Raw genomic sequence first — 13,740 nt, forward strand, 5'->3', positions numbered from 1 at the left:
CATAAATCAGCGGTTATCTTTAGAAGAAAGGATGGTTTGAGTAAGTAATGAGTATAGACTGAAAGAACAATTTAAGCTAGCAAATAAAGCCAGTCATGTACAGCTGATTTAATAGAATCCATAGCTGTGAGCAATTACAAGTAGCTCATTAAAATATTAGAGCTCTTGAGAGTATGAGGAATGGCAACAATGTAATAATTAAAATCAAAAGGTGCATTATTTACACATGGGTAATGGGCATAAAATAAATAAAACTTTTCACTCCGGTCTTGCAGCATTCACACAGTGAAAGTGAACTCAAACTGGGTCGCTGGATCACATTCAATTACAAGCACAAAATCTTGACGACAAACCTGACTGAGGTGCAGAATAACTGAAGAAATTTAAAAGTATTTTGGCTCTTCAAAGATTTTACATAGCCTTACATGGTAAATAGGGTAAGTGGTTTGTTAAAAAAATGCATACATTTTGCAAACTGCTATGTTTGTGATTGTACAGCTTTGTTTCTCTATATAGGATTTAAGTTATTTTTCTTCTACATGAATAGATTAGACATTCATAGCTTGAGCTCACTGGCAACTTTAGAAGCAATGTTTTTAAAAGCAATGGATGTCCCAGAGACCCTCTTAAAACGGACACCATTGAGTGAGAGGCGGGGCAGTTTGCAGACCTCCATCTCCCACTGGACAAGGCTGTCAGCATGTCCATCACCATGGACACAGAGAAGCAGGAAGTGTTCACGCTGTTCATAGTCGCAGTTGTTGGCGTCTAGAACTTTGCAGATTTCATTCATGATGGTGGCTGGCTCCATGCTGCTGGTGGTGTTCATACTCCAGGTGAAACGGAGAGAGCGGGGTTTCCCGTCTTTTCCATCTTTCCCTTCATCTTTTTGCTGATCCCCAGGTACATGGCGACTGAGAGAAAGAAAGAACAATGTAAGAAGGGAATATGGGTGGGGAAAAAAAGAAAAAAGGATTGGTTGGGTTGTAAAATAAAAAAAATTAAAAAATTATTTTTGCAATATTTGCAGATATTTTTATACAATATAATCATGACATTATGGGCTAGCAAAACAATAATTAGGACAAAATTAAAATCAGTGTCTCCTGTGACATTTTGTGTAATCTTAAATTATGTAACAGAAAAGCAGGAAACATTCAGTACTAAAATATATTTTTATTGTTCAGTGTGCTACATGTTATGAGTTGATCAGTTTATCAGTCAATATTATTTTTCTCTCCCAAACCAAAATGTATTGTGGGATTTTTATTTTATAAGAAATTAAATATACACACACATCTCTTCACCCAAGCCCTACTTCTAGTAATAAATGATATATTACATATTTGAAGTGAAAGGGAGATAGTAAATCCACAGAACAGTAAATTAAATACATATATTAGACAGCAACCCACAACTGTTTACGCATGCAAACCCCACAACAACGCACATTACAAAATACACAAACAGCAATCACACCAGTACATAAAAAGCCACATGCAATTGAAATGACCATAATGAGACTGTACTAGTTCTGTTTCCAGAAGTGCAAAGGTCTCACTGGCCCCATTAATGACCATTCAAGCATGATGTGATAATACACTATGGGTCAAGTCAGACACAATTGAGGTAGAGATCAAACATATATGAACCAAGTGGAGGGTAGAGGATCTCAGAAACTCCTCACCTTGTGCCCTCAAATCTCCCGCTTCTCTCAAACTCGGTTGAGACTCTGTTATTTGATTAGAAAACAAAAAGGAAGGAAAGAAGGACAGCACATTTGAGCTAAGTGTAACATCATTGGTTAGAGCAGGGGAAAAAGGAAAATGAGAGGAGGAGGGATTGCAATAAAAGTGAAAAGGAAGAAGAGTAAAATATCTAAATGTACAGAAGCTATATATCAGATGGCAGAGGACATCTCTGACAATAGTCATAATTTTCCTGAGCTACCGTGCTTCTCTCATAACGTTGAGAGAGTTGCCTGATCTAAAGGCATGTTGTGAGGAACCTGTTCACATATACACTGTGGGGCCAAAAGTATGTGGTGCTTCCGAGTGCTGAAGCTATATAAAAAATGTTTTTCAAATAATAATAATTCACCTATCATCTGTTGCATCACTCACTACAGAATTCCTAACTGCCCCTGGAAGCAAAATCAGTACGAGCATGGTCCATCAGGAGCTTCATGAACTGGGTTTCCATGACCAAGCAGCGGCACACAAGCCTAAGATCACCTTGTGCAAGATCAAGTGTGGGATGGAGTGCTGTAAAGCATGCTGCTACTGGACTCTAGAGCAGTGGAAACATGTTCTCTAGAATGATGAATCATGCTTAACTATCTAGCAGTCTGATGGCGGATGCCGGGAAAACACTACCTACCCGAATGCAAAGTGCCCACAGTGATGCTGGAGGAGGGATAATTGTTTGTTTTTCAGGGTTTGGGCTAGGCCACTTAATTGCAGTGAAAGCTAATGTTAATGTTACAACATACAAGGATATTTCAGACAATTGTATGCTTCCAACTTTGTGTCAACAGTTTGGGGGAAGACCATTTCCTGTTCCAGCACGATTGCCCTTGTGCACAAATCTAAGTCCATTGAGACATGGTGTGATGAGTTTGGTGTGTGGAGGAACTCCAGTGGCCTGCACACAACCGTGACCTCAACCCCACTGAACAGCTTTGGGATTAATGCCGACTGCGAGCCAGGCCTTCTCGTACAACATTAGTGCCAGACCTCACGAATGCACTTTTGACTGAATGGACATAAATTCCCACAGACATGCCAAAATCCTTTAGAAAGCCTTCCCAGAAGAGTGGAGGCTGTTACAGCTGCAAACGAGGGCCAACTCCATATTAACACCCGTGGATTTGAAGCTCATATAGATGTGATGATCAGGTGTCCACATACTTTTGGCCACTTAGGGTATACATACATATGCACACTCACAGAATATTGTTGAGTGGTTTTTAATTAGCCCTTCCTCTAGACACTCTCCATCTGTACATTCCTACTACTCCCTATAGCTTCTTCTCCTGAATATGCAATAAAAAAAAGATTTGTAATGATATCGAAGATATTTTAAAAGAATGGTGAGCGATTAGAGTATGCAGAGGCCAAATAGCCTTTGTAAAGACACGTTTCCAGAAGGTGAAAGATGATGAAGAGGAGGATGGGAAGGATAGAAAAAGAGAGAAAGAATACAAACTTACTAAGAGTCTTTGGCGCAGGGTTGGAAGGGGCTGACAGGGTGGGGGGCACAGAGGGGGCCCCCGTCCCTGATTTAGCAGCACACTGACGCTTGTTCGGGTCAAAAGTGACCCTGATGTAAAAAAACAAAACAAAAAAAAACACAACAGAGTGGAGGAGAGAAAAGATAACCAGCGAAGAAAAGGAAGAAGAGAGATGGGAAAAAAAGAAGTCAAAGGGACACATAAGAGGGGAAAAAGAGGGGCAGGTTGAAATTGACAGAAGAAACAACAAAGAGCCCATTTTGTCAGTGCTGGAGTATATTCACAACAGTTTAAAAACTGTGGATCCAATATCATTTTGAAAAATACCCACACAAAGTTGAACTCGGTAATGAAAATTGCTAAATTGTTTAGCATACCCTAAAAAAATAACAAAACAACAAACAAAAACAAAAAATAAGCTACATATGCTGGTGAGTGAAGACGAACAGATGAATGATAGAGGCAAAGTGAAAACAAAGAGCAAGAGATGAGGGTAAACCATCCTGAGACAGCCTCTGCTGAGCTTCAGGCACTAGCCGACAGGTTACGTGATGATACATTTTATAAGCCTGGGGCCATTGATTTAATGATAATTATTGGTACGAGCTGTGTAATAGATAGTCACACTGTATAAGACGGTCTACTAAAAGATTAAATCCAAATAGACATGCATATCTGTCATTTCAAAACTCCAGTCCTTGACTCAGTAACTGACTCACACATGACACTGGTGAGTTTAATGGCATAAGTGAACCTCACACTGTGGCACTCGCTAGGAAAAAGCCATCTGAAATGTAAAAATGGCTCGCATGTCACGTACCAAAGACGTACCTTTTTCAAACGATGCCAAAAGTGTTACCTGAAAATGTCCAAACTATTTTCGCAAAGCTAATGCTCACCTTTCCTGTTTCAGAAGTCCAACACACTCACATAGAAAGGAGTGCTGTTATTTTGAGGATGACTCATTCTAGCTAAAACCATCAGAAACATAGTTGATATGTCCACACGGCTGGTAGTAAAGTCATCTAATTAATTAGCCCCAGGCTAATGGCTGTCTAATACTAATTAACTTTAGGAGCCCTGACATCCTACTTATTACAATATACACTCACCCACCACTTTATTAGGAACACCTCCACATCTGCTCATTTATATAATTATCCAATTTAGCTGCTGCCAGGTAACTGCCTAACTCCAAATTATTTAGCACATTTACATGACCAGTAAACATTTTAGCCCTTAAGGTGTACCAATCATGACTATCAGAGGAATCAGAGGAAGTCCTGTACAGTCCAAAAAAAAGAAAGGAAAAAAAGGTTCTTAATCATTTACTATCAATAGGGGAACAAAAATATATGAATATAAAACAAAAAAATAAATCAAAAAGCCGATAGCTCACATGATTGCAACTTTACTGATCCATGACCATTTCATGACAAGTTCATCTAGGTGTCAGGTATGATGCACACCTTTTAATTTTTTATATTTATTAAAATAAGTTATTAAATCCTATGTGAATTAGATATGAATTTCACTACAGAATGGGCCCACACACAAATTATACCATAATTTAAAGCTCAATAGCATTTGAATGATGTACAGTCACAAAACCAACTGTAAAATGTTCGACTAGGTGTCAGGTATGACACACACCTTTTAGATTTTTGAGATTTAACCCTACAATGCACGGAATGACAGGGAATGACAGGGAATATGAGGCTGGAGACAGGAACACTGCAGATGAAGATGAGGATGAAGATGAAAGTTCAGGGCACAATAAGCAGAATGGTACAGAGGAAAGTAAGGACCAGGATTATTCTTGTGACAGGGAAGTTGAGGGCTCAAAAGGTTGACTGGAAGTGCTGCCTACGTAAATAATTTTGAATTCCTTTGGCTCGCATCCACAATCCAAACATGTACATAAATAAACAAAAAGAAAACAAATAAAAATGTTTGAAATATTAAAACATGTATCATCAGTTCTTTTAATTATTTCACTAATATGACATCTATTTTTTGAAGAAAACCATTCAATCCAGTAGGGGTCATTTTGATCCCCTTTATGCATTCGTGAAGGATTTTTGGTTCATGCATTGTAGGGTTAAATATCAAAAACTAAAAGGTGTGCGTCATACCTGACACCTAGTCAAACATTTTACAGTGGGTTATATGACTGTAAGTCATTCCCTTCAAATGTTATTGGTTAGAATCGTGTTTAACAATATCGTATGTAACTTTACAGACGGTCCCTTAATTTCCGCATATCTGTGAATATTGAACGTCCAATGTCAAACCAACTTCATGCCAGTTCTAGACCCGTATTATTCGAATTCTATGTTCCAAGAAACATTCGAGGACAAGGTTAACACGGAAAAAAGTGTATGTCTATACACAAACTGTGTAACTGTACTGAGAACATAGAAAATATTACCAAAATTCACTTCATTTGGAACAATATCACTCCTTTTTTCTTTTTCTTTTTCTTCAGCAAGGTCACTGTAGCGGTCTTGGTTTATCAGTTTACAGCGAGCAACTTTTCCTGCTTCCCATTTACTCCTAGAAGTTTTCACAAACTGAACATCAAATTTATCCTGCAACGTAAGTATAGACAACTGCCCTAATGTCCAAGTGTTAAAACCACACATTGTTCTCTTTGAAGTTACATATTTCTAACTTGGCTAGACGACTTTACAGAAAGCATGCCATCCATCATCCTTTATATAGACTGTACATTTCAGCTTGTTTTAACAATGCATTCACTCCTTAATATTCGGGGAGGTTTTTTTGTTTTGTTTTGTTTTTTTTGCGTCTGGCCAAATGTTACAGGATGCGTGTTTAATCTGACTTTACGGTAAGGAGCATTTGAAATGTAATCAGCACGCAATCATTCAGCCGTCTGTGTAATCAATACATTCATGGGGTTTTTATTTATAATCTATTGAGTCGAGCTAAGTTTATTCTATTTTAATAAACGAACATTAGGCTGTACATTCGTAATGTGCGTTGAATTTTTATAGCGGTAAACTGTCGACGTTATTTATTAAACAGAACCAAGTCCTTGTTTGGATGATTGTATTGTCCGGTTTGTGTGGAAAAACTGACGTGTTTTAGTATGGGTTCCGGAGTCTCCACCATGCCTTCCGGAAACACTCACAACCAGCTGAAGATGAAGTACTCGTCTGAAGCAGAGTTTCCCGACCTGACCAAGCACAACAACCACATGGCCAAAGTGCTCACCCCTGATTTATACGAGCGCCTGCGCAGTAAACAGACATCGAGTGGCTTCACGCTGGATGATGTGATTCAGACTGGAGTCGATAACCCAGGTAAAGCTGCTTAAATGTCTTTGTACCCGAACACAAAGCTGAAACCATCTGCTCCAAAGCATCACAGTTTAATAGAGTGCATAACTCCCTTATTAGGTCTTTTATCCCAATAAACCAGGTTCAGCCTAATAGATGGAGCTCTTCATGGTCTGTATCAGGTGTGTAGGGAGTAGGGAAAGTTACTGGAATTGGAAACCAGTGTCTTGCATTACAAAATCCAAAAAAATTCAACACTAAAGTTAATTGTCCTGGTGGCGTGTTGGCCGAACACTTCACATAGTTTGTTTTAGAGCCAGGCTTAGCCAGACCAGTTTCAGATTGTGAATACAAATTGATGATCATCTATAACAGAGTAGAATTAACTACTAAATCCGTAAAACGCATGCTGTACTGGAACCTGGCTGAGTTAAAAAAAAAAAAAAAAAAATGTAAAAAATGTAAAAAAAAAAAAAAAAAAAAAAAAGACAAGAGTAAAGGCCTTATTATTAGTCTTGGCTCTCCAACAGTAGTAGAATGTTACAGATAAAAGCTGATTGAGTTATAGTAACAAACACTTTTTTTGAATCCAGGGTGATTACACGCTGTATTGTGAGATGAATTCCAGATGACTTCTCCCTAAATTGTGTTCTTGTGTTTTGTCTGGTAGTTGTGTAGCAAGCAAAAAAAATATATATATATATAGCTCTTACCATCAATAAAATCTCTGCTGAGGATGAATACCCAGACTTCAGCCAGCACAGCAGCCATGTGGGCCAAAGTTTTGACACTGGATATGTGTACAAGAAGCTCCATTAGCATTCCACTCCCAGTGGCTTCACCATACATAGCCATTCAAACTGGTAGATAATCCTGGTAGAACACTCTCCGGTTAGAATAAGTCTTTCTGTTTTCACAAAAAGAAGTGAATCAGAGTCCAGGACTGAATATCATCTTCAGTGAAGAGGGTTGTTTTTTGTTTTTTCTTCCAGTGAAAGCTTAAATTAGATTAGCAAGAAAATGTTTTTTCCAGTCATAATATTTTTCATATTAGTGTAATTGTGCCTTGTGTATTAGTGTTTTTTTGTTTGTTTGTTTTTTTTTTTTTTTGTGAAAAGTCATCTATTTGCACGTAGAGCTGATTTTTCCATTTCTCCATCCTAGGCCACCCCTTCATTATGACTGTGGGCTGTGTGGCGGGAGATGAGGAGACCTATGAGGTGTTTAAGGAGCTGCTGGACCCTGTCATCAAGGACAGACATGGTGGATACAAACCCACTGATAAACACAAAACCGACCTGAACCCAGCCAACCTCAAGGTACAGTTATGACTTGCAGTGTGCCAGCTACTGCAATATGTGCAATCTTCTTGATTTATAGGCTTTACTAATTGAAGTATTCATGCTAATTAATGTTTTTTGTTTTTTTTCTGAAGGGTGGGGATGATCTGGATCCCAACTACGTGCTGAGTTCTCGTGTGCGAACAGGCCGGAGCATTCGTGGATTTTGCCTGCCACCACACTGCAGTCGCGGCGAGAGGAGAGCTGTTCAAAAACTCTCTGTGGAAGGTATAGTTCTACAGCAGGGCAGGAGTCCATCTAGTGGCAATCTTCTGGGCATGTGGGGGAGCTAAGGGTGCAAGTTATGATTTGAGAACTTTCAGAGGTTGTAGCAAATTTCTAAGAATGAAATGTGGAAATAGTGGCACTAATCCAAGTTACTTTCATTGTTGCACTTCAAGTCCTATCCACAGTGAATATCTGAAATTTCTATGAATAAACAAACTGCTAGATTCAAATTTCTAATGGTATATATGTACAACTTTCTTACCATTCCATCATTTTGAGCATAAACCTACAAATTCATCTGGGTATGCCAAGACCCATTGTAAAAACAGGCACAACCATCAACCAGTTACTAATTTAACCCAGTGGTTGCTGGATTTTTTTTAAAAAATTTTTTTAAAGTAATTTATTTATTTTTCCAGTTCTCCCCTTGTGATTGTTGCAGTGCTCTTGAGTTGAGATGTTGCATTGACCAAATCGGGTTTCTGTGACTTTTATGTATTTGGAGATTTATTTACCAAGCGGTCATGCATGATGCTTACAACTAAAACCGCCTGACTCAAAATTAAATGTCAGTATTTATTGGGGATAATAAACCACATCTTTTGCAACTATTTTTTAAAAATCTGTTGTAAAATGTTGAGCATCTGATTAAGCTACAGAATGTGTATAATCTCTTACTTTTCCCAGCATGCTTTTTAATTAATTTATTTTAAAAAGATTGTTGCTGTTAAAGATAGTAATGCATACCCATTGCTATAATAGTAGCAAAAGGGAAAGGTTTCAAATTGACCATGCACTGAATTTTTCTGTCTGTTTTGTAGCTTTAGGTGCCCTGAGTGGAGATCTGAATGGGAAATACTATGCTCTGGAAAATATGTCGGAAGCAGAACAGCAGCAGCTGATTGATGACCACTTCCTCTTTGACAAGCCTGTGTCTCCCCTGCTGTTGGCCTCTGGAATGGCCCGTGATTGGCCTGATGCCAGGGGAATATGGTAAGTGTTGGAGCAACCAAAATACAGAATTTGTACTGGGGTTCCACCACTTATGTGAAGGTAGAATTGCCAAAACTTACACTAATATGCTTTATATCCTGTAAACATATCTGCGCACACCTAGTATTTAATTCTACATTTATGTACGGAAGTATGACCGTGTGAGATTTAAGTTCAAAAAGAACGTTTAAAAAATATAAATAAACAAATAAATAAATAATTGTGCATTGATTGCTCGTAAAATTGAGGGCTCATGTGTACAGAGAATACAGACCCTGTTTAAAAAAAAAAAAAAAGAAGTATAGTATAATTAGCCGATCAGATGTTTAGTTCTGTTTAGGTAAATGATTATCAATGAGCCGCAAATATATATTTATACAGTGAGGGGAAAAAAGTATTTGATCCCCTGCTGATTTTGTACGTTTGCCCACTGACAAAGAAATGATCAGTCTATAATTTTAATGGTAGGTTTATTTGAACAGTGAGAGACAGAATAACAACAAAAAAATCCAGAAAAACGCATGTCAAAAATGTTATAAATTAATTTGCATTTTAATGAGGGAAATAAGTATTTGACCCCCTCTCAATCAGAAAGATTTCTGGCTCCCAGGTGTCTTTTATACAGGTAACGAGCTGAGATTAGGAGCACACTCTTAAAGGGAGTGCTCCTAATATCAGTTTGTTACCTGTATAAAAGACACCTGTCCACAGAAGCAATCAATCAATCAGATTCCAAACTCTCCACCATGGCCAAGACCAAAGAGCTCTCCAAGGATGTCAGGGACAAGACTGTAGACCTACACAAGTCTGGAATGGGCTACAAGACCATTGCCAAGCAGCTTGGTGAGAAGGGGACAACAGTTGGTGCGATTATTCGCAAATGGAAGAAGCACAAAAGAACTGTCAATCTCCCTCGGCCTGGGGCTCCATGCAAGATCTCACCTCGTGGAGTTGCATTGATCATGAGAACAGTGAGGAATCAGCCCAGAACTACACGGGAGGATCTTGTCAATGATCTCAAGGCAGCTGGGACCATAGTCACCAAGAAAACAATTGGTAACACACTACGCCGTGAAGGACTGAAATCCTGCAGCGCGCGCAAGGTCCCCCTGCTCAAGAAAGCACATATACATGCCCGTCTGAAGTTTGCCAATGAACATCTGAATGATTCAGAGGACAACTGGGTGAAAGTGTTGTGGTCAGATGAGACCAAAATGGAGCTCTTTGGCATCAACTCAACTCGCCGTGTTTGGAGGAGGAGGAATGCTGCCTATGACCCCTGGAACACCATCCCCACCGTCAAACATGGAGGTGGAAACATTATGCTTTGGGGGTGTTTTTCTGCTAAGGGGACAGGACAACTTCACCGCATCAAAGGGACGATGGACAGGGCCATGTACCGTCAAATCTTGGGTGAGAACCTCCTTCCCTCAGACAGGGCATTGAAAATGGCTCGTGGATGGATATTCCAGCATGACAATGACCCAAAACACACGGCCAAGGCAACAAAGGAGTGGCTCAAGAAGAAGCACATTAAGGACCTGGAGTGACCTAGGCAGTCTCCAGACCTAAATCCCATAGAAAATCTGTGGAGGGAGCTGAAGGTTCGAGTTGCCAAACGTCAGCCTCGAAACCTTAATGATTTGGAGAAGATCTGCAAAGAGGAGTGGGACAAAATCCCTCCTGAGATGTGTGCAAACCTGGTGGCCAACTACAAGAAACGTCTGACCTCTGTGATTGCCAACAAGGGTTTTTAAACCAAGTACTAAGTCATGTTTTGCAGAGGGGTCAAATACTTATTTCCCTCATTAAAATGCAAATTAATTTATAAAATTTTTGACATGCGTTTTTCTGGATTTTTTTGTTGTTATTCTGTCTCTCACTGTTCAAATAAATCTACCATTAAAATTATAGACTGATCATTTCTTTGTCAGTGGGCAAACGTACAAAATCAGCAGGGGATCAAATACTTTTTTCCCTTCACTGTATATGTATGTATATGTGGTGTGTATGTTATTTTTATATATATATTTGTAAAACTTCTCAATTTGCAGCTCATTGATAATTCTTTGCCTAAACAGAACTAAACATGTGATTGACTAATTATATTGTACAAATTTTTTTTGTGTATATAACTATATTTTACACACACACACAGTCCCCTCCACTAATATTGGCACCCTTGGTAAATATGAGCAAAGAAGGTTGTGAAAAATTGTCTTTATCGTTGAACCTTTTGTTAAAAAAAACAAACACTTGTGGATATCAAACAATTGCAAACAAAACAACAATTATTGGCACCCTTTGTCAATACTTTGTGCTACCTCCCTTTGCCAAGAGGGATTTGCCAAGGGATCTGAGACCATTCCTCCATACAGAATCTCTCCAGATCCTTCAAATTTCCAGGTCCGTGCTGATGGACTCTTCGCTTCAGTTCACCCCACAGGTTTTCTATGGGTTTCACCTCAGGGCGCTGGGATTGCCATGGAAGGATGTTGATTTTGTTGTCAGTTTCTTGATGTATGTTTTGGATCATTGTCCTGCTGGAAGATCCAATCACGGCCCATTTGAAGCTTTCTGGAGAGGCAGTCGGGTTTTCATTTAATATCTGTTAAATGATAATATCTGTTAATATCTGTTTGATCATCAATGATGCCATGCATCCTAACAATGTCGAGGTCATCTGGCAGAAAAATGGCCCAAAACATTAAAGCTCCACCACCATATTTAACCGTGGGCATGAGGTACTTTTTCCATATGGCTCCCTCTGTGTGCACCAAAACCACCTCTGGTATTTAGTGCCAAAAGCTCTATTTTGGTTTCATGTGAGCATAGAACCTGATCCCATTTGAAGTTCCAGTAGTGTCTGACAAACTGAAGATGCTTGAGTTTGTTTTTAGATGCGAGTCGAGGCTCCCCCCCCCCCTTTTTTTTCCTCGCCCAAACCCCATTTTGTGAAGCGCAGCAACCTTTTTCTGTGTGTATGCGTGTGTGTTTGTCTTTACATAGGACTGACCGGATGCAGGTACTATTAGACACTAATACTATTTTAATATTGCCACTGAGTGGTGGATATTAAAATGTCTGTTAGTGGTAATATTGGGGGGGTCGCAGTTCAATTCAGTAGTCATGTTCACAGGAGTGACATTTGAGCCATGCTGACAGTTTTAGAGCTACGTTTATGAATTGAGTAAAGATGTTCAAGCTCTTGGCAATACTACTTGGCCTTCTGGTAGCCCCTTCTACACTGGAGACTGTGCTAACTTGTCCCAGTTTAGTGGTCATGTTCATATCATTTCTCTATTCAGAGAACTATTCACACCACATGACTTGAATCATTTTGATAACTCTGGCTTTAAAAAAAATGTAAAAGAAATTTGGGACCAAGCAGTTCCATTAACTAATCATTCCTTTTAATGTTTGTCAGGCACAATGACAACAAAACATTCCTCGTGTGGGTGAATGAGGAGGATCACTTGCGTGTCATCTCCATGCAGAAAGGTGGAAACATGAAAGAAGTGTTTACTCGTTTCTGCACAGGCCTCACCAAGGTAATCTGCTCATCAGCATTCAAGAGTGATTTAAAGTTGTTGAGGAGAAACTGTGAGTCTAATGAACTGTGCTGTAAATTACGGGTGCTTACTGACTCGTACCCTTTTCAGATTGAGGAGCTGTTCAAGAGTAAGGGACATGCGTTCATGTGGAACGAGCACCTGGGCTATGTCCTCACCTGCCCGTCTAACCTGGGTACAGGGCTGCGTGGAGGTGTGCATGTCAAACTCCCAAATATGAGCAAGCACAACAAGTTTGAGGAAGTGCTCAAGAGATTACGCCTGCAGAAGCGTGGAACAGGTAAATGTTACAAATGACCCATATAAGAAGGCAAGCTGTTTGTCTGAAGCTCAGTGCTGCCCTCTATAGGCTGCTGGTAGTGAATATAAGCTGACTGTTCTGGCACTAATGCTGTATTCAATGTGTCAGGTGGCGTGGACACCGCTGCAGTGGGCGGTGTGTTTGATATCTCTAATGCTGACCGGCTGGGCTTCTCTGAGGTGGAGCTCGTTCAGATGGTGGTAGATGGAGTCAAGCTGCTGGTGGAGATGGAGAAGCGATTGGAGAAAGGCCAGGCCATTGATGACCTCATACCTGATCAAAAGTAACTCCAGCAACTATCCTTCTACCTCACTCATCCAAAATTCCCCTCTTCATTCCCCCCACCACATCCCACTCCTATGAGATTAATAAAAGGATGTATATTATATTTAAGATGCCTTTAATATGGTGACAAATGAATTAAATGCTCTGCCAGTTTACACCTGTCTATTGTATTGTCTCAAAAATCAGTAGTGGTTGAAGCCATAACATATGGACTTGTTAAATGGTACAAAATCTAAGTATCATCTGCAATTGTTTTAAAGTTAAAGCTAAAACAAACACAATTGTATTGATCATAAATCAGCATTCACATTATCAATTGTTTAACATAAGGTATCTAAAGTGTTCAGAACATTTGTCATTCTGGGACAATGTTGGGCAATCCCCTCGCTGTACTCTTGCTTTGAGTGCGCTTTTCTCTCTTCCCACAACCAAGTCAAGCTAAATCAAGTATTTTATATTCACAACTATGCGATATACCCCTGCACTT

At 39.4% G+C, this 13,740-nt stretch overlaps 1 protein-coding gene and 1 long non-coding RNA gene across 3 annotated transcripts; one reads left to right on the top strand and one right to left on the bottom strand.

Moving 5' to 3' along the window:
* Positions 1–35: 35 nt before the first annotated feature.
* LOC128632723 (uncharacterized) lies at positions 36–4,648 on the bottom strand. The gene is made up of 3 exons (XR_008396297.1): positions 3,212–4,648; positions 1,688–1,732; positions 36–914 (listed from the first exon to the last, which is right to left on the bottom strand). It is a non-coding gene; the product is annotated as an uncharacterized LOC128632723 (long non-coding RNA).
* An 834-nt stretch (positions 4,649–5,482) lies between these two features.
* LOC108261805 (creatine kinase B-type) lies at positions 5,483–13,408 on the top strand. Of its 2 annotated transcripts, XM_053679687.1 has the most exons (9): positions 5,483–5,611; positions 5,721–5,830; positions 6,344–6,558; positions 7,699–7,853; positions 7,970–8,102; positions 8,924–9,095; positions 12,523–12,646; positions 12,758–12,947; positions 13,077–13,408. In XM_053679687.1, exons 3-9 carry the CDS (start codon positions 6,345–6,347, stop codon positions 13,253–13,255), a joined length of 1,167 nt encoding a protein of 388 aa, XP_053535662.1. In that variant the 5' UTR covers positions 5,483–5,611; positions 5,721–5,830; position 6,344; the 3' UTR covers positions 13,256–13,408. The 2 variants fall into 2 exon arrangements, with proteins under 2 accessions (XP_053535662.1, XP_053535661.1); XM_053679686.1 differs by having other exon boundaries at positions 5,506–5,830.
* Positions 13,409–13,740: the final 332 nt, after the last annotated feature.

The sequence above is a fragment of the Ictalurus punctatus genome, chromosome 3 (assembly GCF_001660625.3).
Source record: "Ictalurus punctatus breed USDA103 chromosome 3, Coco_2.0, whole genome shotgun sequence".
In the NCBI taxonomy this organism is placed as follows: Eukaryota; Metazoa; Chordata; class Actinopteri; order Siluriformes; family Ictaluridae; genus Ictalurus; species Ictalurus punctatus.